Source organism: Sminthopsis crassicaudata, chromosome 1, assembly GCF_048593235.1.
Source record: "Sminthopsis crassicaudata isolate SCR6 chromosome 1, ASM4859323v1, whole genome shotgun sequence".
Classification (NCBI taxonomy): Eukaryota; Metazoa; Chordata; class Mammalia; order Dasyuromorphia; family Dasyuridae; genus Sminthopsis; species Sminthopsis crassicaudata.
In genome coordinates this window covers 475,910,519-475,934,669 of record NC_133617.1, presented here as the reverse complement: position 1 = coordinate 475,934,669, position 24,151 = coordinate 475,910,519, and the positions used below count along the sequence as shown (strand labels likewise).

General features: G+C 35.4%; 1 protein-coding gene across 1 annotated transcript; it reads right to left on the bottom strand.

Annotated features, from left to right (window-relative positions):
* Positions 1–19,655: 19,655 nt before the first annotated feature.
* Positions 19,656–23,949, bottom strand: FOXL3 (forkhead box L3). Its single transcript, XM_074281086.1, has 3 exons — positions 23,773–23,949; positions 23,075–23,243; positions 19,656–22,625 (listed from the first exon to the last, which is right to left on the bottom strand). The coding sequence occupies exons 1-3, from the start codon at positions 23,877–23,879 to the stop codon at positions 22,149–22,151; spliced, it is 753 nt and encodes a 250-aa protein (XP_074137187.1). The 5' UTR covers positions 23,880–23,949; the 3' UTR covers positions 19,656–22,148.
* Between the last annotated feature and the right edge of the window lie 202 nt (positions 23,950–24,151).

Sequence of the window (24,151 nt, the reverse complement as noted above, 5' to 3'; positions counted from 1 at the left end):
GCATTTACTATTTCTGTTTTTCTGCATTTAATTTTGATATTTTTATGTGCTATTATGTGGTCATTTTTTGTGTAGGCTCCATGTACTGCTGAGAAAAAAAAAAAAAAAGTATTTTTCCTTTCTGTTCCCATTTAGTGTTCTCCAAAAGTCTATCATCTCTAACTTTTTTCAGTTCTATTTACCCCCTTAACTTCTTTCTTTTTTATTTTGTGATTTAATTTATGCAGTTCTGAGAGAGTGAGGTTAAGATCCCCCACTAGTGTACTTGTGCATGGAAATAGTCTATTTCTTTTTGCAACTCTCTTAACTTCTCCTCTAGGAATTTGAAAGCTTTACCATTTGGTGTATATATGTTTAGTATTGTTATTACTTCATTAGTATTGATATTTCATATCAATTTAGTATTGATATTACTTCATTAATATTGACATTACCCTTTATCAAGATGTAGTTTCCATACTTATCTCTTTTATTTAGATCTATTTTTGCTTTTTCTTAATCAGAGATCAGATCACTACCCCTGCTTTTAATTTTTTTTACTTCAGCTGAAGCACAATAGATTATGCTCCAGTCTTTTACCTTAAATCTGTATGTCTCACTCTGGTTCAAATGACTTTTAATCCACTCTGCTATCTACTTCTATTTTATGGGAGAGTTCATCCCATTCACATTCACAATTAAAATCACTAACTCTATTTCCCACCATCCTATTTTCCCTGTAATGTTTTTCTCTTTCTTTTTCCCCTTTCCCTTCTCATCAGTGTTTTGGTTCTGACCACCACCTCCCTAAATATGCCCTTCCCCATTTCTTATCCCTTTTCCCTTCTAGTTCTGTCCTCCCTTCTCCTAACCTCCCATTTTCCTTTCCCCTTTACTCTCCTACTTCCATATAGTTTGAGAAAGTTTCTATATCAAACTAAATATGTATGCTATTCTCTCTTTGATCCAAATATAATGAGATTAAGATTCAAACAATGCTCATACTCCTCCTTTCTGTCCTTCAACTGTAGTGGGTCTTTTTTTTTTTTTTTTTTGACTCTTCATGTGATATAATTTACCCCATTTTATCTTCCCTTTCCTCTTCTTCCAGTACAATCCCTTTTATACCCCCTAGTTACTTTTTTATATCATCACAATAAAGTAAAATTATTTCTACCCCTCGAAGTATACCCCTAACAAAGATACAAATCTCAAGAGTTACACATATCATTTTCCCATGTAGGGATATGAATATTAACATTTTAAAAAACATAGTGTTTTTTTTCCCCTTCCTTTTTTACCTTCTTATGCTTCTTTTGAGTTCTGTATTTGAAGAACAAATTTTCTATTCAGCTCTGGTCTTTTCATCAAAAATAATTGAAAACCACCTATTTCATTGAATATACATCTTTTCCCCTTAAAGATAAGGCTTAGTTTTGCTAGATAATTGGGTTTTGGTTGCAATCAAGCTCCTTTGGCCTCCAGACTATTATATTCTAGGCTCTTTGATCCTTTAGAGTGGAAGCTGCTAGGTCCTAGGTAATCCTGATTGTGGTTTTGTTCATTGGATTTTTCTTTCTATTTCACCAATTCTTTTTTAAGAATTTATTTTCTTCAAACAATTTCTGTGTTTCCTTTTCCAAACTCTCCTGCAAAACTCTCATTCCTTTCCCCATTTTTCTTCTCACACTCTTTTAAGATCCTTTTGAATTCTTCCAAGAGAGCCTTTTGAGTTGGAAATCAGTTCATATCTCCCTTTGAGGCTTCATCTGGAGGTGGTTTACCTTTAGTTTCATCAGGATTTGAGGTCTGTTCTTCCCTGCTTCCATAATAGCTATCTATGGTCAGAGCTCTTTTTGCTTTTTTACTCTTTTTTTTTCTTTTTCCTGAGGCAACTGGAGTTAAGTGACTTGCCCAGGGTCACACAGCTAGGAAGTGTTAAGTGTCTGAGACCAGATTTGAATTCAGGTTCTCCTGACTTCAGGGCTGGTGCTCTAACCATTGCATAGCCTAGCTGCCCTCTTTTTTCTGCTCCTAGAGTAAAGGGGAGACTGTCCTGAGCTTCCTCTACAGGGATAGTGATAGGGGTTTTATGCTGCCCTGGGGCCTATGCTACTGGCTTCCTCCATGAACTGGCTGGGCTTGGCCAAATAAAGATAGATGTAAATAACTGAAAATATATTAGCTAATCATGGATAGGTTGAGCAATAATAGTAAAAATCACAATACCACCTAAATTAATTTATTTATTCCTTGTCATACAAATCTTACAATCAAAGAATTATTTTATAGAGCTAGAAAAATAATAAGGAAGTTTTTCTGTATGAGCAACAGGTTAAGAATTTCAATATTATATAAAAATATGGAAAGTAAGGGGATCTATCAGTATCATATCATAAAATACAATACAAAACAGTAGTCATTTGAACTAGTTTCAAACTAGTTAGTTTCAAAATAGGTTGGTGAGTAGAATAGATTAGATACAGAACATATAGAATCAAATGAACTCAGTAGTCTAATGCTTGATAAATCCAAAGAAACAAGTTTCAGATATAATAGCTTAGTATTTGACAAAAATGCTTGAAAAATAGGTAATCAGTTTGGCAGAAATTAGTAATAGACCCCAATCCTACACCATACAATAAAGTATATTCTAAATCAGAAAAGAGACAGGTTACTGAGGGGAGAGTGGAGGGGAGAATCTTTGCAGCAAGGTTCCTGATAAAGATCTCATGTCCAAGATATATAAAAAGGGGATTCAAATTTATAAAAATAAGAGCAATTCCCCAAAAGACAAATAGTCAAAGGATATGAACAGGCATTTTTCAGGGAGGGAGGAAAGAAAGAGGGAGAAAAGAGAGAGGAAGGAAAGAGAAAGAAGAAAAAAAGGAGAGAGAGGGAGGGAGGGAGGGAGGGGGAAAAGGAGGGAAGAACAAAAGAGGGAAAGAGGGAGGAGAATTATGGAATGGTGGGAAAAGGATTATATTTTCTGGGCTCACACACTATCTCTGCCACTGACTTACTTGTGTTATCTAACAATGAATAAGTCACATTATCTCTTTGTGCCTCAATTTTCATATCTGCAAAATAAGATAGTTTCAGTTCTCAATCTATAATGCTATAAGGAAGAAAGAAAGAAGAAAACAAGAAAGGAAGGAGGGCCAGCAGGGAGATAGGAATTTCTAAAAATTAAATTCAATTTAGTGTTTATTTGTTGTATACTTACTGTGTGCTCACCCCAGTAGTAGGCACAATAAGATACAGAGAAGCAGACTTGATTCTTACTCTCAAGGAATGAAGAGACAAAACTAATGCTGCAAAGATAGTTAAGCAGCAATATAAACATTAATAAATCAGGCAGTAGAATGAGAGTGTTGGGATATTGAAGAGTATGAGAAGAGCTCACAGAAAGGAGATGTCTGGACATACATCTCTGACTAAAGAGAGTAGCCACTATCATATTAAACAGTCAATTGAATAACTTGTTCCTTAGTTGCCAATAATATTGGCCTGTTGTTTTTCTTTTGATATGCAAGATGGAAATGTTTTGAATTTCATACTCAAAGGGGATGAAAATGTTAAGGAGATAAAGATGACATTGGCAAAGAACTACAGAGCTTACTGGAAAGCTTCCCATTGTCCAGTGTGATTTTTCTGGATCTTGATTTGCTTAAGAATCTGACTTAAAGGACTCTGATGCTGTGTGGGTAGAATTAGGGGGAGGGTTACACAATTATCTAGCAAATCTTGAAGGATTCACAGTTCAAATCTCTTTAAGTCTATTTATGTTTTGTGGTTTAAGGGAAGGATCTTAAATTATAAATCACAGTCATTAAGACAAAAGATCTTAGGATCATGGAGCTTGAAGGGATCACAAAAGTCATCTGTTTCAACTCTCTCATTTAAAAAAAAGAAATTTCAATTATTCTATAAGAAATTATGATCTGGCTGATTTCAGGCTTTTGCCTGGAAAGACTTACAGGAAATAATGTTGAATGAATTGAGCAGAACCAAGAGAACACTGTACACAGTAACAAGATTAGGTGATGATAAACTGTGATGGACTTGACTCTTTTCAACAATGAGGTGATTCAGGGCAATCCCAATAGATTTATGATGGAAAAAAAAAACAACAACAAAAAAACAAAACTATCCATATCCAGAGAAAGAACTATAGAGACTAAATGTGGATTGAAGCATAAAATTTTCACCTTGTTTTTCTCCTTTTTGTGTGTTTTTCTCTTTTGATCTGATTTTTTGTTTTTGTTTTTGTTTTTTTTTTGTTCAGCAAGATGAAGATAGAAATATGTTTAGAAGAATTCCACATGCTTGCTGTCTTGGTGAGGGAGAAAATTTTGGAATACAAAGTTTTGCGAAGGTGAATGTTGAAAATTATTTTTGCATAAATTTAGAAAAATACAATACCATTAAAAATAAAATATTCTTTCTTAAAAAAAGAAATTTTATCTGGTTTTGGAGGCATTTAGGTGGAAAAATATTTTTTGAAGGTGCATACACTAATACTTCTTATTAAAAAAAGAACCGACAAAGAAGAAAGAACCCCACCATTGAAACAAACAAAAAAGATACTTTGACACAATAATGTAGCAAATAATCCAAGAAAATTGTCCTGGAATGTTAGAACATAAGGGGAAAGTAAAAACAAAAAAAAAAATCTACCAATCACCACCTCAAAGAGATTCTTTGTGGAAAACACACAGGAATATTATTGCCAAATTTTGAAATTCCCAGAGAAGATTTTGCAAGAAATAAGAAAAAAAAAACACTATTCAAATATACTGAAGGTACAAATAGAATTGCATAAGACTTATCAGCAGCTACAGTAAAGGACCGCATGTCCTGGAATCATATCTATCAACAATCAAAAGAACTAGGCTAGCAGCCAAAAATATCATAACCAATAAAATTATCTATAATTTTTTTTTTAATTTGCTGAGGCAATTGGGATTAAATGACTTGCCTAGGGCCACATAGCCAAGAAATCTAAGGCCAAATTTGAACTCAGATCCTCCTGACTTCAGAACTGGTGCTCTATTCACTATACCAACTAGCTGCCCCAATTATCTATAATTTTGAATGAGAAAAAAAAAAATGAACATTCAATAAACCTGCAGATTTTCAAGATTTTCTCTCAACCAAACCCAAATTTAATAGAAAATTTAACATATAAAATCCAGCATCAAAGATCAATTTTAAGAAACTCAACATGGACAAACTTTATTTTTTTTTCTCATGACAAATGTATAGTATATGTTTCACCTCAAAAATAGGGTAGCTAGGGACAGCTAGGTGGTGCAGTGGATAGAGCATTAGCCCTGAAATCCAGAGGACCTAAGTTTAAATCTGGTTTCAGACACTTAACACTTCCTTAGCACCCTGCAAAATCTATAAAGAAATGGGATGGGGGGGGTAGGGATGGATGGATGGATGGGGAAGCAAAGGGTAAGGGAAGAAGACAAAGGAGAGATCTATGAATAGGGGAAAGGCTAAGTAACAGCAAGGCAAATTAAGGAGCAGAATTTAATGATAGAGTCAGCACGGAGAGGAAGGACATGTGTGTGTGTACGAGAGGTATGTGTGAGTGTGAGTGTGTGTATGTATGTGTATATCTACATATGTATGTATAAATATATCTTTTCTTAACTGTAGCTTGCTTGAGAGTGGGGGTAATTAAAAGGGGGGGAAGAATAAAGTAAATGAGGTGCATAGAAGAGAACCAAAGAAATAAAGAAAAAATGGACATTCTCATGAATATAGTTTCTTTTAAAATATATATACTTTCTTGATTTGGTAATTCATGGTTATATATTTTGAATCCTCCCTGATATTCTGCTGGGTACATGACAATGCTCTCTTTTGTTCTGCTTTATTTTGTTTTGTATTCCTTTCCATTTTTCTTTTTTTCTTACTTGTTTTTTTAATTAAAAAAAACAAAAAAAAAAAACACCTGAGTTCAAATCCAATCCTAGACACTTGCTAGCTGTGTGATTCTGAGCAAGTTATTTAACCTATTTCAGCCTCAGTTTTCTTACTTACAAAATTGTAAAGGGCTGAAACTATGAAAAGCTATATTGAATCAGAGCACTTAAGGCTAATTACCTATTCCATGTTAGACAATGACTCTTTAAGCATATGTTTTGGATAAATGACTTCTTACTGTTTGGTGCTTGCTCAATGTTTGGAGTATACAGACAAAGATTAGAGGGTGGGGGTGAGACAAGCCAGACTTCACTTTGGGGCAGGATGAGGAGGAGAGAGGTTGGTAACTTTGGATTCAAGAATCTAGGAGAGATCACCTTCACTTCTCCCCCTAAAGACAATAAAGACAAATTAATTGTTGGTGGAATTGTGATCTGATCCAACCATTCTGGAGAACAATTTGAAACTATGCCCAAAGGGATATAAAACTATGCATACCCTTTGATCCACTACCAGGTCTATATCCCAAAGAGCTCCTTGAAAGGGAAAAGGATCCACGTGTACAAAAATGTTTATGTTACTTTTTGTGATGGCAAAGAATTGAGAATTGAGGGAATGTCCATCAATTGGGGAATGTTTGAACAAATTGTGGTTTATGAATGTAATGGAAAACTATTGTGCTATACAAAATGATGAGCATGAGGATTTCAGAAAATATCTGGAAAGGCTTACATGAATTGATACTAAGTGAGCAGAACTAAGAAAATACTGTGTACAGTAGCAACAGCATTGTGCAATGATCAGCTTTGACAGACTTAGTTGTACTCGGGAATAAAATAATCCAAATCAATTCCAAAACATCCATAATGGAAAATGCTATCCACATCCAGAAAAAGAACTATGGAATCTGAATAAAAATTGAAACATATACTTTACATTTTTTCTGTTGTTTTCCTTTCTTGTGGTTTCCCTCTTTTGTTCTGATTCTTCTTTCACAATATGACTGATGTGAAAATGTTTCATATGATTTAACATGTATAAACTATATAAGATTGTTTATCATCTTGAAGAGGGGAGAGAGGGAAGAAAAATAATTAAAAATCAAAATCTTATAAATATTGAAAACCAAAACTAAGGCAAATAAAATTAAAAGAACAAATGTGTGGAAAATTTTGTATTGTACAAATGTGTAAGGCCAAGATAAATAAAGGAAAATAAAGGAAATAAAAACAAAACAAAGCAAAAAAAAAAACCTAACACCTTCATAAGGATATATATATTTTAGTATCTTTTGTACATTTTATTTTTATTTTCCCAAGTTTCATGTAAAATGAAATTTTTTGTTATACATGTACATTCAATGTTTTAAAGCCTATTTCCTTATGAATCATGTTGGGGGGAAAAATGAGAACAAAGATAAGGATATTTCCTGACTTGGACACTAGTTGTATGATGCTGGGCAAGTTACTGTGTCTTATTTCCCCCCTCTATAAAATGGAAGGAGAATACTAAATGGCCTCTACAATCCTTTTCAGTTTTAAATCTATGATCTTGGTCATCTCTATGAATATAAAGAAGCAACCACTACTGAGAATGTAAGCTGAATTTTGTTTCTAGTCATAGATGGGAATCAAATGAGTTTCAAGAGAACTCTAAAGTCCTAAATCCTATTAAATCCCCCTGTAAGTACTTATTTCAGTTTCATACTTTTGGTGAGAAACAGGGTATGTTTTGATTCCTAATTTAGAATGTTTATCCTGAAAGATTCCAGGGAGCTCAGATTTAAGATAAACTCTCTATGTTTGGGTCTGTGCACTATGCATTTTGGACTCTTTGGAAGCAAGTATGCCCAACTTGGGGAGAAAGTGAAAACTTTAAAGCCATAAATTGAAGGCTTTTTAGACCTAAGGAATTTGGGGTTGGAAATGAGCCAGTTAGCTTGTCTACTAGTGGTTCATCCTTTCTTTCCCAGCTCATAGACTTGTAGAACTAAAAGAGACCCTAAAGAGCATCTTAGTCTATCCCTTTCAGTTTACAGTATATAAAAAAACTAAGGTCTAAAAAAGTTGCTTATTAAAGATTAGGAATCATGGAATCATAGACCGAGCACTTGATGGAATATAAAGGCAATGATTCCAACTCTCTGATTTTATAGCTGAGGTAAGCAAGGGCAACAGAGATGATGTAACTTTTCCAAAGTTATATAGATATTAAGGGGCAGAACTAAACTCAGAGCCTCTGACTTGATATCCAATGTTGTTTTTCTGTTGGACCGTGTGACTTCCCCTTGAGACAATCTCCTTTGCCTTCATGTACAGTTTTCTCTTCTCTACATTATAGAGCTTCCTAAATTTTTTCTGTTCATAACCTCTTTTCTCCCAAAAGATTTTTATATCACCTCAGATATAAAGGTAATATATAATAGGGATACAAATCAAATATTTTCTGATAATAAATCATAATTTTGTAAAACCAAACAAACCCACAATCATATCCTATATCCTATATGTGCTGGTGAACCACAGTTTAAGAAGCTGAGATCTACAATATGTTGCTAATCTGTTATTCAGCATCATTTTCCTCAAGACTCATAGCATGGAGAGTTGGACAAATATGATTAGGAGGTATTCATGATTGCCCCCAAGATTTAACATTTACTCTCTTATACTTCTCCTAAGATATTTTACTGCCTGATGCAGTCTCACTCTTCCACACAGCCTGATACACTTTGAAGGATTCCTAATAAAATAAAGGTGATCGTGTAGCTTTATTTTTTCCTCTTTTTCTTCTTTTGCCTCTTTTTTTCTTCTCTCCACCTCCCTAGATTTAAAAAAAATCCAGAAAATTTTATATTTGATTTCTTAAGGTAATGAGGAAGTTCTGGAGTTTATTTAATAGGGTAGAATGTAGAATTTCAATGTAGGAAGATCAATTTCATAGTGGAGTACAAAATGGATTGAAGTAGGATGATAGTATCCTTGAGTGTAATAGGAAAGTTAAGGAAAGAGAAAAATTTGAGAGGAAAGATAATGATTTCAATTTTGAACAAGTTGAGTTTAGGATGTCTACAGGATAACCAATTTGAAATATCTAATAGAGGTTGGAGATGCAAGACAGGAGGTCAGGACCAAGGTTAGAACTGAATAAACAGATCTGAAAATCATTTACATATATATCATAACCGAGTTCATAGGAGCTGATGAGATTTGGAGTCAAAAAAAGTATACAGAGAGAATAGAAAAGGGCTTAGGATAGAGCCTTGAGGGATACCCATAGTTTCCAGATATGGTCTAGATGAAGATCCAGCAAAGAAGACTGATAAGAAGTAGTCAGATAAATGGGAGGAGAACCAGAAAGGAGCAATGCCATGAAAAATATAAAACTAAAAGAATAATATTAAGGGGAAGAAAGTAATCAACAATGTCAAAGTCTGTACAGAGATCCAAGAAAAAACAAAGACTGAGAAAAGGCCTCTAGATTTATTAATTGTTCATTGGCACCTATAGAGAGAATTATCTTAGTTGAATCATATCAGAAGCCAAATAAATGCAGAATATAGTTGATATAATTACAAATATCTCTAGGAAGAGTAATTTAATGTGGCAAATACCTTCATATGTTGTACTTATCAGAATTTTGTGACAGGAAGGTGGATATGGAAGACAGTCTGGACACCTTGGGTATAAGAGGGGAGTAGATATGGAATCTGGAAAGAATAAATAGAATATAAACAGACAGTATGAGATGCTGCCAAGGCAAAGGAAGGCAAAAAAATAGGGAAGGGGAGAATGGGAGAAGGTACATGGCATGGGGGCATGGGAGAGAAGTCCAGAAATGTCTAGCAAGTGAAAATTAAAAGATGGCTGAACTGGGTTCCATCTTTAAATGGAGGTTCTGAGAAGGCTAATGTGATCTTGAGGGGTAATGGGGATAATAATAATAATAATAAGGTATAAGTTCCAGGACTAATGTGATATTGTAAGACAAAAAGGTTTTCAGGTATGCTGGAGAAATCATTATGATTTACAAAAAAGTTCAGTTGTTTCACCAACTTCAATTGGTTCTGAGACCTTAGAGGCTGTCCCTAAGGTTCACATTTGGATTGTAAAGTTATCTTTAGACTTATGTTGACTATTAATAAAAGGCTTTGGAGGATCTTCAGTGAGATAAACATGGGCCAAAGATCCATTCTGAATCAAATGAGATTATAGATAGAAAGTACTAATTTGAACACTTTAAAGGGCCATAGAAATATTAGCTATTACCATTTTTCTACTTGGGGGAAGTTCCAACAGGTCCAGACCAATGTGTAAGTTTTTAGAATCCTCCTGACCAGTGAGTATATCTGACTGTGATCTTACCATCTTTGGTGAGCCCCACCATCTTAGCTATGGAATGAACTAATCTTCAAAGACAGTTTAGAGCCAAAGTCAATCTTCTCTCCCATCCTGATAGGTGACATCTTTCAAATATAATAATAGGCTCATAGCATTTCCTGGGAGTAGGTTTCTAGAGATCCATCCAGTAAGGGAATTCTCCAGTATCAATAATAAATAAAGAAAGGAAAGAGGTGAAAGAAAACAAGACTATAGTCAGTAGGTAATTGATTTAGGTTGACAAATATATACATTTTGTATATATAAATACACTATATAAAAATATATATATTATCTTTAACATTAATTTTTTATTAATGAAAATGACATGTAAATGACATACACTCGATTACCCTTCTGCTTTGAGAACCCAGTTCAAGTAAGTATTACTATTACTTTTTTTAAAATAGTTTTTATTTACCAGATATATGCATAAATTTTACAACATTGATGATTGCCAAAACTTTTGTTCTAATTTTTCCCTCCTCCCCGCCCCCCAGATGTCAGGTTGACCAATACATGTTAAATATGATAGAGCATAAATAAAATACAATACATGTATACATAACCAAACAGTTGTTTTGCTGTATAAAAAGAATCAGATTTTGAAATAGTGTACAATTAAACTGTGAAGGAAATCCAAAATGCAGGCGGACAAAATTAGAGGGATTGGGAATTCTATGTAGTGGTTCATAATCATCTCCTAGTATTCTTTTGCTGGGTGTAAGTGGTTAAATTCATTACTGCTCTATTGGAACTGATTTGGTTCATCTCATTGTTGAAAATGGCCACATCCATCAGAATTGATCATCATATAGTATTGTTGTTGAAGTATATAATGATCTCCTGGTCCTGATCATTTCACTCAGCATCAGTTCATGTAAGTCTCTCCAGGCCTTTCTAAAATCATCCTGTTGGTCATTTCTTACAGAACAATAATATTCCATAACATTCATATACCACAATTTATTTAGCCAATCTCCAATTGATGGGCATCCACTCAGTTTCCAGTTTCTGGCCACCACAAATAGGGCTGCCACAAATATTCTCGCACATACAGGTCCCTTTTCCTTCTTTAAGATCTCTTTGGGATACAAGCCCAGTAGCAACACTGCTGGATCAAAAGGTATGCACAGTTTGATAACTTTTTAGCATTTACTATTACTTCTTAGCACAGTGCCTGGCATATAATAAGTGCTTAATAAATGCTTGTTGATTTGAACTTGTTGACTTCTGAAGGTGTGTTAATAGACTCTTCTAGCTATTTTGCACTTTTAAAAATATAGTTAAAAGCAATGGAGGTAAACAGGTTATTTCTCTCTCTCTCTCTCTGTCTCTCTCTGTGTCTCTCTCATTCTTTCTGTCTCTCTCCCCAAAATTAGAACTTTGACTACTCTAATGGGCAGTAAGTTTATGAAGGTTATCTGTGTCTGAGACACAGACATAAATAACTACCATAAACCTCTTGTTGTTACTGTTTTATAGGTGTTATCTCCTTGTATTAGGACATAATCTACTTCAGGACAAGGACTATCTCACTTTTGTTATTTATCATGTTGTCACAAGTATCTACTATGTATCAAGCACTGTGCTAAGCTCTATGGATATAATCTATAGTGTTTAGATAGTCACCTAAGAGATAAATATTAGTTATATCCACAAAAAGAGAGCTAAATGGTGTAGTAGATAGAATGTTAGACTATTACTTCTTCTTCTTCTTCTTCTTCTTCTTCTTCTTCTTCTTCTTCTTCTTCTTCTTCTTCTTCTTCTTCTTCTGCTGCTGCTGCTGCTGCTGCTGCTTATTCTGCTTCTCTTCTTCCTCTTTATCTTTTTCTCCTATTCTTTATCCATATTTGATGATGATAATGATGATGTTCTGTTTAGAGTGGAGGAAACTGAGGCAAGCAGGGATTAATTGACCTATCCAAGATCGAATAGCTAAGTGATTGAAGATAGACTTTGGTCTTCCTGACTCCAAGTCCACTTGGAGTCAGCTGTCTGACTCCACCAGCTGCCTCTGGTAAGAGATTAAGGGATTTGTCCTTGAATCACACAAGTATTATACATCCTAGACAAGACTCAAACCCAAGTTATCCTGATTCTAAGGACCTTACTCTATTAACTATATTACACTGCCTCTCCAAGATGAAGTAAGCATAGAATATTAAGATGATGTCAGGTTGTAGGAAGTCTTAAAAGTCAGGTTTAAAAGTTTGACTGTACCCTTTTTGTAATGGCAAGGAACTAGAAACAATGGATGCCCATCAGCTGGGGATCAGCTGAATAAGTTATGGTATATGAATGTTATAGAATATAATTGTTTGATAAGAAGTGATTAGTAGGATGATTTCAGAAAGGCTTGGAGAAACTTACATGAACTGATGCTAAGTGAAGTTAGTAGAAACAAGAGAACATTGTACACAGTAACAAGATTATACAATGATCAATTCTGATAGATGTGGCTCTTTTCAACAATGAGGTTATTCAGGCCAAATCAGATAGACTTATGATGGAGAGCACTATCTGCAACCAGAGAGAGCATTATGGGGATTGAATGTGGATCACAAGATAGTATTTTCATCTTTTTTGTTATTTGCTTGCTTTTCGTAGTCTTTCCCATTTTTTTCCTTTTAGATTTGATTTTTCTTGTGCAGCACAACAAATGTGGGAAAATGTTTAGAAGAAATGCATATGTTTAACATATCTTGAATTACTTGCTGTCTAGGGAAGGGGGTGGGGATAAGGGAGAGAGAAAAATTTGGAACACAAGGTTTTACAAGAGGGAATGTTGAAAACTATCTTTGCATATATTTTGAAAATAAAATTATTACTAAAAATTTTTTCACAAATCATCAACATTTCTATGTATTACTAACAAAGACCATCAGCAAGAGACAGAAAATGAAATTACATTTAAAATTACTATAGACAAAATAAAATACTTAGGGCTCTACCTGCCAACACAAATCCAAGAACTATATGAATATAATTACAAAACACTTCTCACACAAATAAAGTCAGGCCTAAACAATTGTAAAAAATATCAATTGTTCATGGTTAAGCTGAGCTAATATAAAAAAATTCAGAATTGTGCCTCAATTTATCTACTTTTTCAGTGCCATACCACAAACTGCTAAAAAATATTTATCCAATTAGAAAAAATAATAACAAAATTCATCTGGAAGAACAAAAGGTCAAAAATATCAAGGGAATTAATTTTTAAAAATACAAAGGATGGTGGCTTAACAATACCAAATCTAAAACTATATTATAAAGCAGCAGTTATCAAAACCATTTGGTACTGGCTAGGAAATAGTGGATCAGTGGAATATATTAGATATGCACAACATAATAATCAAGACATATAGTAATCTAATATTTGATAACCCCCAACTTCAGCTTCTAGAATAAGAACTCACTATTTGACAAAATTTCTGGAAAAAGTGGGAAGAAATAGGACAGAAACTGAGGATAGACCTACATATCACATGCCATACAAAAATAAAATCAAAATGAGTATACAATTTGGAATAAAAGTATATCACATAAACAAATTAGGGAGAGCAAGGGATAATTTACCTATCAGATCTTTGGAGAAAGGAGGAATTTATTACCAAAGAAGAACTAGAAAACATTTTGAAAGGCAAATAGACAACTTTGATTACATTAAATTAAAAAGGTTTTGCACAACCAAAACCAACAGATTAAAAGGGAAGTACAAAGCTAGGAAAAAAATTTTTTATAGCCAGTGTTTCTGAGAAAGACCTCATTTCTAAAATATATAAACAATGGTGTCAAATTTATAAGAACACAAGTCATTCTCCAATTGATAAATGGTCAAAGTATGTGAACAATTTTCAGATTACATATAGTTATATGAAAAATGCTCTAAATCACTATTGATTAGATAAATGCAAGTTAAAACAACTCTGAGGTACCACCTCACACCTCTTAGAGTGGCTAAGATTACAGGAAAAGATGATAATGATGAATGCTAGAGGGAAGGTGGGAAAAATGTACACTAATGCATTGTTGGTGGATTGTGAAATGGAGAACAATCTGAAACTATGCCCAAAGCTATAAAAACTGTACATACCCTTTCACTTGGGCAAGGCCACTACTGGATCTGTATCCCAAGAAAATCATAAAAGAAGGAAAAAGACTCATCTATAAAAATGTTTGTAGCAGTTCTTTTTGTAGTAACAAAGAATTAGAAAATGAGTAGATGAACATCAGTTGGGGGATGGCTGAATAAGCTGTGATAACATTAAGGTAATAGAATATTATTGTTCTATTAAAAAAGATGAACAAATTGACTATAGAAAGGCCTGGAAATATTTACATGAACTGATGTTGAGCAAAATAAACAGAACCAGGAATACATCATATATAGACAGCAAGAATGTACAATGATCAGCATTGAAAGGTGTTAGGATTACTAGGTGAGAACTCAGGTTGTCTGGACAATTACAAGGTGAGAACTCAGGTTGACTTGACAGTTCTCTGGCTCAGACCTGTAAAGGGAGTTTACACCTTAGGAATCCTAGAAGGAGCAAGCTCATTGGTTGAAGTGGTTCTTCCCAGAAGCCCTTGCATTATCCCAAGCCCATTCTCTGGGAGGATAAAAGAGGAGACCACTCCAGAGATAGGAGAAGTCTCTGCATTACATCAGGCCTGACGGGGCTCTCTGCAGGAAGGGAAGTCACTTCTCTGGACAAGAGTTAACAGCAACTGCCTGGAGACAACGGTTCACTACAGGAAGAAGAATCTGTCTGAGAGATTTGAGTAGACACAGCAGATCTCTTCCCAGAGAGTGATCTGGCAGCTTCTGGAGACGACAGCTCGCTACAGAAAGGCTTGGTTTTTCTCAGAACTTCAGTGATCCAAAGCAATCCCAATAGACTTTGTACAGAAAATGCCATCTGTTTCCAGAAAAAGAACTAAAAAAGACTGAATGTAAATCAACACATGCTATGTTTACTTATTTTTTCTGTTTTTTTTTTTTATCTCTGCTATGTTTTTTCTCTTTTGCTCTGATTTTTCTCTCCCAATATGATTCATGCAATAATATGTATTAAAAATAAATAAACTTATTGGAAAAAAGAAATATAAAATATAAAATAAAATTTAAAAGTTTGAATGCAATCAGTAAGCATTTTTCAAGTATATGTCAGTCATTGTCCTAAACACTGAGGATGACCAAATTAAAATAGAAAGCAGTCTCCGCCCCCAAAGAGTGTGTATTCCACTGAATGTAAGTAAATAATAATAAACCAAAGAGCTGAATGTAGAACAGTAAGAAAAGATCCATCCTTAGGATCAGGAAGATCTGGGTTCAAGTAGTGCCTCTGACATATTCTACAAATGAAGCTGTGAACAAATCCTTTGACTTCTAATTGCTGCTGGCAGCTCAGAAAATTAAGCTATAAAACATTCTACTAGTTTGGGTTGATGGTTTTTCATGAAAAGGAATTCCTGCTGGCAATAAAATCATAGTCTAAGCCAATGAACAAACAAACAAATAAATGAATGAATGACCCACTGAATATTTTTAAGCAGAGAAATGGTATAACCTGTTCTCTGTGAAATAAAGTCTATTCTGGAAGTTAATATGAAGCATGAACAAATAGAAGAAATCCCCTGGATTCTCTGCAAGAACAGACAAAGGAGAGGAGAAACTTAGATGACCAGCTTTAGCATTAACTGAAAAGACTGCCAATTTTTAGTTTGGGCCAGAACTGAGCAGAGAGGCTTGAGGATGGAGCTTCAGGGCCTGGAAACTCTGTCTGGGGATTTTGGCTAGATAACATAGATTATTTAGCTTCGGAGCCACCCAGTCTGTGCTGGGTGGATTCATTTTATATGAACTTCTGATTACTTTTATCATTGTATATTATATATGGATTTGTTCCTGGAAAAATTTTAGAACACATTATTAAGGGGATGATTTATAGGCACTTAGGAAAGTTAGGATCATTAAAAGCCAGCATGACTTCATCAAGAATAAGTCATGTCTAACCTCAGTTTCTCTTCTGATAGGGTAACTAGACTAGTAGGTCAAATGAATGCAATTGATGTAACTTATTTAAAGCTCAGCAAAGCATTTGGCAAAATCTCAATTGCTTTGCTTGTGAGTTAGTTGGAGAAAAGTGGGGCAACTAGATCCACAGTGAATAGAGTGCTGGCCTTAGAGTCAGGAAAATCTGAATCTGAGTTTTGTGATATTTATTGACTGTATCATTTTGAACAAGTCATTTAAGATTGCTATACTTCAATTTCTCCATATGTAAAATGGAGATGATAATAATAATACTTATCCTGTGTGAAGATCAGATGAAATAAGAATTGTAACATGGTACCTGGCACATAGTACCACTATATAACTAGTTATATTTAACTATATAACTAGTTATATAGTTCTGGAATATATAAATGTTAACTTTTAGATATTATATAATAATTTAATTAGATCTATTTGAGATTGGTTTAATGGGAGATCAAAAGAGGAACCATTAATGATACAATGCCAGATTGGAGGGAGGTCCTCCATTTATCGGAACATAATAATGGGAATCAAGTAAGATTAAATTAGAAAAAGATGAATGCAAAGTTTTATTCTCGAGGTGCCAAAATCAATTTTACCAATAGGGGATAAGGAAGGTATGACTAGACAATGACATCCCAGGATTCATTACCAATGACATAATGTCCAAAGAAAGTATTTTTGTCCCTTTTTTTTTTTTTTGTTTGTGAATTCCTTTGGTAGTCTATGGGCCTTCATCTCAGAATAATATTAATTTAATAAAACATTATATATAGGTTTACAAAGGAAATCAAAAGCTACTAACAATAAAGACATATTTATGTATGTATGTGCATATATATGAATATAGGCTTATAGCATTCCCTGGGAGTAGGCTTTATGGATATATAATATATATGAGTGTATGTATATAATATATGTGAATGTATGTATATAACATACATGTATGTAGGTATATCTATGTGTATTTGAATATCCTCATCCAAGTTTATAGTCCCCCTGACATCTATCAGTGGAATTTAACAATCCATAGATCCTTTGGTCTAAATTAAAGGAAGCATTATGAAGACCACCCTACTTGGACTGCATGTAGATACTATCCTGTTCTGGACATCACATTTTAGGAATTATACAGACAAGCTGGAGTGTTTTCATAAGGGAAAGACAAGAATGATCAAAGAATGATAGAAACTTTCATATGAGAATTGATTGGAAGAACTAGAGTTGTTTGACTACAGAAGAAAAGACTTAGAAGAGGATATATGATAATTACCTTGAACTAGTTAAAGGGCTGATATGCAGAAGAAGGATTTGATTTGATCTGCTTGTCTTTGGAGGGCAGAACAAGTAATGATTGGAAGTTGTAGAGAAGCAGAATTACTCTTGATATGAGGAATAATCTTTCTTATAGAGCTATCAAAAATATCATTGATCCCTTTCATTAAAGGTTTTCAGAAGTTGCATGGCCATTTATTGAAAATTTTATAGAGGACATTCTTGCTCATCTATGAGATTGAATTAAGTAGCCTCTTATTTCCTTCCAACTGTTATCTAGATTCTTATCTAAGATTAATTTCCCTCTTATGAATAAACCCTTTTAAAGTACTCATGTGCCACATATATTGGCAGAGAAGGAATAGGGGGGAAAAAGGAAAAGAGTTCTAGAGCCAGATAACATGGTGCTTGGAGGTAAAAAGAAAACAATTGGTAAGAATTCAAGATATGAGCAAGTTATAGGACTTAACAATTTCTTAGGTATTTATTGTGACCATTGGATCAAAGCCTGAATCATGGACTCATATGCTTATAGATCAGGTATCTTTAGTGATCCTGATATTGTTTTTAACTATTTTCCCTGAGCATAGAGGGTCTCCAAGCATATGCCTTCTCCATTCCCTATTTACTGAGTCCCTTCTGGCTTAGCCAAATATGAATTAATTTAAAACACCACAAAAAAGGTGAGAATGACAAATAATAGATTCAACTCTCTTTAGGAACACTTTTGTTCCCCCCCCAAAAAAAATTACTAGCACAGAATCTCCAGAGCTAGAAGAGTTTCAGAAGTCACCTAATTTAATCCCCATCAAATAAGCTATAACATTCCAACATTCCAGTCACCCAACCTGCTACTACAAATCTGTATGAATTTCCAACTAATGGACTATTTGAAAAATATGTTTAAGTTGGAAAATATTCCCTTTCTTCTTGCCTACTTCAGTTAATTTTCAAACATTCAAGCCAGGAAGTAAAATAAATAGAATTCATGTCATTTAATGGCATTCAGGCTCCAAACTCTCACCTGTCTTTCCTCACCTTTGCAAGTGACTTTAACCTCCTTGGGGCTCAGAGTCATCACTGAGAGAGAGTGTGTGTGGTTGCATACAGTTAACATTAAATGTTGGGAAGGAGCATTGGGGGATGCGGAGAATCTTCTCTGTGTATATACAACTTGTTTCCTTATCTAAGATCTTAGAGGAAAAGAACCTTAGGAATTTTGTCCTATGTATTCCCCACAGCACCTAGCACAAGCTAATCCATAGCACCCAGTAAAAGACCATGCACATATCAGGTGCACAGGCAATGCCTATTGGTGAAGATGATAATAGTGATGAAGAATGTGAGTTGTCCTTCATTTACAGAGATGATACTGACTGACTTCAGAGAGGACTGGGCTTTTAATGTTGTGTCTCTACTAATAGCAGGAAAAAATAGCATTGAATTTTCAACACTTTATTATTAGGTTTCAATAAAACCCATTTACAAAGCAACTGGTAAGAGGTGAGGATGTAATGTAGGGATGTAGGGACAGTTATAAAGTACGTCTTTTTAAGTGGATATATCTGATCATGTGTCCTTTCTTCCAAAAGCTATGCTAAAATGATTTAAAGATTTCGAGTTAACTTACATCATGCTACCTTTTCCTCCTTCCATCAATATGGACAATGATAATTGATCATACGCTAGGTTCTTTTGCAAAGAACATACTCTTTTCTTGATTCGCTTCATCCACTCATGTAATGAGGACACAGAAGTTATAGAATCACCATGGACTAAGAAAAGGAATAACATTATTCCTTGGTCTCACACTGTCCTGTATGCTTTGTCATAAGGTAATTTACGTAAATTTATACCCTGGCTAGCATATGGCAATACCTCACAACTTTGTTAATGGAAACCTGGTGATCCATAACACTTGTGTGGTAGACATCTGCTCGGGGGTAATACAGTATTAATGTTAATATCAATGATCGATCAGCAGATTTGCAAGAAAGGCATAAAGTATTTAATTATAATTGCATTGGGAATAGCTATGTAATGGTAGCGACATTTGAATAGGTCACATCCAGCCCTCACCCCTGTTATGTTGTTCTATATTAAATGCCATTCACTTTAAGTGCTAGGAACCTTTCTAAAGTGGTGAGAATATAATACACTGGGCAAATTGAAAAATGTCCCTTCACTTTTAGAAACATGATTGATATCCTTTGCAAAACAAATGTTAGCACCTATCTGTACGCAAATTCCTTCAACTGCATGTTCTGACAACCCCAAACATACCTTCCTTACTAGGCAGCTTGAATGACTGACTGATTTACAAATCTGTTAGCTTTAGTAATTTCATATTCCTATTGGAAATTCATTATTTTCCTGACTTCTCTCCTTTCAAAGAAGCTGGAACCTACTGTATCCAAAAGCTTACATACCCAGGATTTACATAGCCCAAGAATTCTATCCTAAACCAGTTTTCACTGGTGAGAAAAAGAAGCCAATTAACTATAAGCACAAAGGATATAAAGTAAATTGTATTTGCTCCATTTGCAACAGAAAAATATATTTTCAAACACCCCATATATACTCCTTTCAAGTACAGACTACATTGCACTGTCACCATCTCGCTTATATATAGCATAATTAAAAATAATGTTTTTGGCAAGACAGCAACTCAGATATAAATATAGCTATACTTACATTGGAGTGCAGACACATAAAAAAACTCACAAGACACATATACACATACATCCATCATCATTCTGATAACATGAAAATGTCACATGGTCCTTGAAAAATATTTTTGGGAACTTGGAAGGCAGATGGTGGGTGGTTGTTGTTGTTTTGTCATGGTCCTCTTGCTATTGCTGGTCCTCTTTTAAATATATGTCCATAGTTCCTGCTGCTTTTCTAAGAAAGAAATTTCCAGTGGAGTGTGGAGAAGCACTTATTTTTGTTGAGGCTTTTTGAAAATCCGCATCATTTTCTAAGAATGAAGTCAGCAAGATGTTGGATTTTTTTGGGGAGAGGGGAAGAGATTGGAAAGGCAGTACAGTAGAAGCATCAGTAACAATTTTGAACACACAGTAGACAAGATCATGCATTTTCACAATATTTATAAATGCCACTGGTGATCTTTTCTCATCTGGGAATAAGTAAGAGTATGTCAATTGTCTATATACAGTATAAATTACTTAATGAAATGTCAAACCTCCCATCTCAAAATTCAAGCCATATGTAAGCCTATTTTTTCCTTAGTTTTGGTTTATCCTTGTCAAGTTGTCTACCTTCATTTACCTTGAGTTCCTTTTCCTAAATCCTGGATTTGCTTTTGAAAGTGTCTCAAGAAATTAGTCTCTCTGTATGTGTTTCTATTTGAGAGAATAGTTTATAGTTGCCACCTTGCCAATCATGTCTAGTGTAATCTATGCTAACCTTCAAATCAATTCTGTAAAGATTCTATAAAAACAAATCTGCAATTAATTCTGTAAATGTGTGTTTAATAAAAAAAATTGCTGAGGTATCAAATGGTTTCATGTGTATGATTATATGTTTCTAAATGTTCATCTCTCACATTAATGAAATAATTTACATTTCAAACGGTGCATACCATCCTAATATTGGTATCTATAATTGTGCTGGTCTCTGGTTACCCATTTTACCAAAAAGGAAAGGACATTTATTCAATAGTATCACTTTGGGGACTGATAGTGGATGGGATTAGTAACTTCATATGAATTTTCCATTTCAGGCAAGGGGGCAAAAGTAACTTCATTCTAGTATTTTGTCAATGCCTAAAATTCCAAGTCTACTTTTACCTCCTTCTACTTTGTATAGAACAAGTTCGAGGGGTTTCCTAAGCCATCACAATTACACAAGAAGATATTCTCTTTGTAAACAGGTTACAGTATATCTATTAAGTCTTACCACATCATCCACCAACACTGACCATAGTAAATAGTATTAGGATATAACTTTCATGGGGTATATTGAAATCACATATTACTATTTAGTGTTTATATAATTCTCTCTCATCCAGTTACTTAAATACCTATCAAGAGATTTTTTTGTTAGGGAATGAAATTATGAGCAACAATGCTAAGAATTAGAATAAATGAATCAAATATTGTCCAATAGTTTTTTTAAAGGACACAGCTGGAAAGTAATGTCAGTAAGCCAACCTGTTTAGCAGAGTTATGCTTTTGTAACCCTCACACAGTTTCCAGCACATTTTTGTTTAATTGAACTGAATTGAATTGTTCCATTGTACAGGTTCCTCCAAAGATGAGCATCTTTAAAGGAATTAAGCCAATTTCACATTTGCATCATTCATGAGCCCAAAGTCCTCCTCTACCCTGCAATAAATGGATTAAACGTTAAGTACAAATTGATGAAATCAAGCCCATGGTTTTTATGGAACAACTCAGTTTTTGTATGAAAGGTTGGCTTGTGCCCTTCCAGCAGATCATATGGGAAAGAGACATGGCAATCTTACTAACTGATAGCTGAAGGTTATAGAGCAGTCCCATTATATGAGTATCTCACATTGTCCAAAACTGGAGGTTAATTTGTTGAGGTTCCAGTAGATGATATTTATTATCTTGGGCATTGAAGGGGGATCTTAGAGCAGGCAATGGATCAGGTGATGAGAGGATGTAATCAATGCTAAATTTAATTTCTGAGTCAGATTTTCCAAGAGAGGCATTGCTTAGGTTCTGTTGATTGGAAAGGCCATTTGAGAAGAATGGAGAAGAATCTAGGTGAGTGGCTCTGAACTCATGTTTCTTGGTTGTGCCTTCATCCAGGTGGGTGCCCTTTGAACAAGAATCCATCATGGACAGCTCAGGGGTGGAAGGTACCACACTTGATTTCTGGTCTTTAGGTTCCTTTTTCATATTTCTCCTCCTTCGCCTTCTCCGGTAGTTGCCATTTTCAAAAAGATCCAGCATGGACTCACATCCCGAAGCGAAAGTCCAATAGTTTCCCTTCCCCTTTTCATTCCCTTCCATCCTGGGGACCTGGATTTGTGAGAAAAGCAGTTCAGTGTGGATATGGTTCGCAGATGCTGGCACTTTGCATCTGTGTTCATTTAAAGTCACGATTGGTATAAACATTCAAGTCATTGAAATCATGCCTCTCCCCTCTACCCCCCTAATTGTGCAATTCCTAGGTAAAGCAACAGTGACAACAACAAAACGAAAAACCAACTCTGGTTAACTCGGAATACATTAATGGAAATCAGACAAGAAGACCCATAACTTTCGAACAATTGGGAGGAAGAGAACTCTTAATTATCTAGAGCACAATCATAAGATTTCTCAAGAGTAGCCCTTCCCCCCCCACACACACCATTGGATTTCACCAAGAATATTTAAGACAGATGTTTCCTAGATAGAAAGTCATCTCAGGGCTGTTGCTATTGCCGAATAACGGAACTATGTGAAGAGACTGTGATTAATCTTCTTACCTTTACAAAACAACTGTTAAGGGATAGGTTATGCCTAATGGAGTTTTGCCAGGCTCTTTGGTTTGATCTGTAGTAAGGGAATTTCTTCATTATAAAGTCATAAATGCCAGACAGCGTCACTTTGTTGGCAGGGCTTTGCTGGATGGCCATTGCAATCAAAGCAATGTAGCTGGAAAAGAAACTCAGGGTTAAGTCATTGCCTGGGATAAAGCACCCAGTAGCTAGAGGAACGCCCCCTCTATCTCCAGACGCGCTGTTTTCTATGGATTTTGCAAGTCCTGCAAAAAGTCTCCTCCACTCTTCCCGCTGAGACCACCTCACTAGGAGAAGGACGGTGTTTCAGGGAAGCTGCGGAATTCGTCTTCCGCTGAGTGACCCAGCCGCTATTCAGAGTTCCTTAAGTGCCAACGTTTGCCTTCGGGGACCCTGGCGCATCCAGACGGCTCTCCTGCCCCTATCCCTTGGCGACCTCCCACCACCTACTGTCAAAGCTTGGGGTGTGGCGGTTCTTTAGCCCAACTTCTGGCCAGCCGAGGTTTTCCAAGCTCACCCTGCCCCAAGATCCCACTAGCATCTTCCTAGACCCAGGCCAGAGCCGGAGTTGAGGGGAGACCCTGACCTCTCTGCCTCCCCCGCCCTCCATCATTAGTACCACCTTGCCTCAGAGCGGAAGACTTCAACGAAAACTTCTCCGCTACCTGTACGCTGGGCGGCTGAGTTTCTTCTCCTCATCTGAGCTGCAGGCGGGGTAATCATCACCATCGTAGTTGAAACAGTTGTAAGGATACTGCGTGTTATCAAACATCTTTCTCGCAGCCGGACTCAGCTCAGCTCCGGCAGGGTGCAAGAGATGGTGTGGGGTTCCCTTGGCGCCTCGTTCCTCTCCTCCACCTCCCCTCTTCCTCCTTCTCCTCCTCCTTCTCCTCCGCCCTCACCCTCTCCCTCTCCCACTCACATACTCTCCCAGAGCAGGGGTGGAGGTTGTTTTTGTAATTCTTGAATGCCAGACAGAGTCTGTGGGGATATTTCTTTCTCTCCCTCCCTACACCCCCCCCCCAACATACACGCACACACACT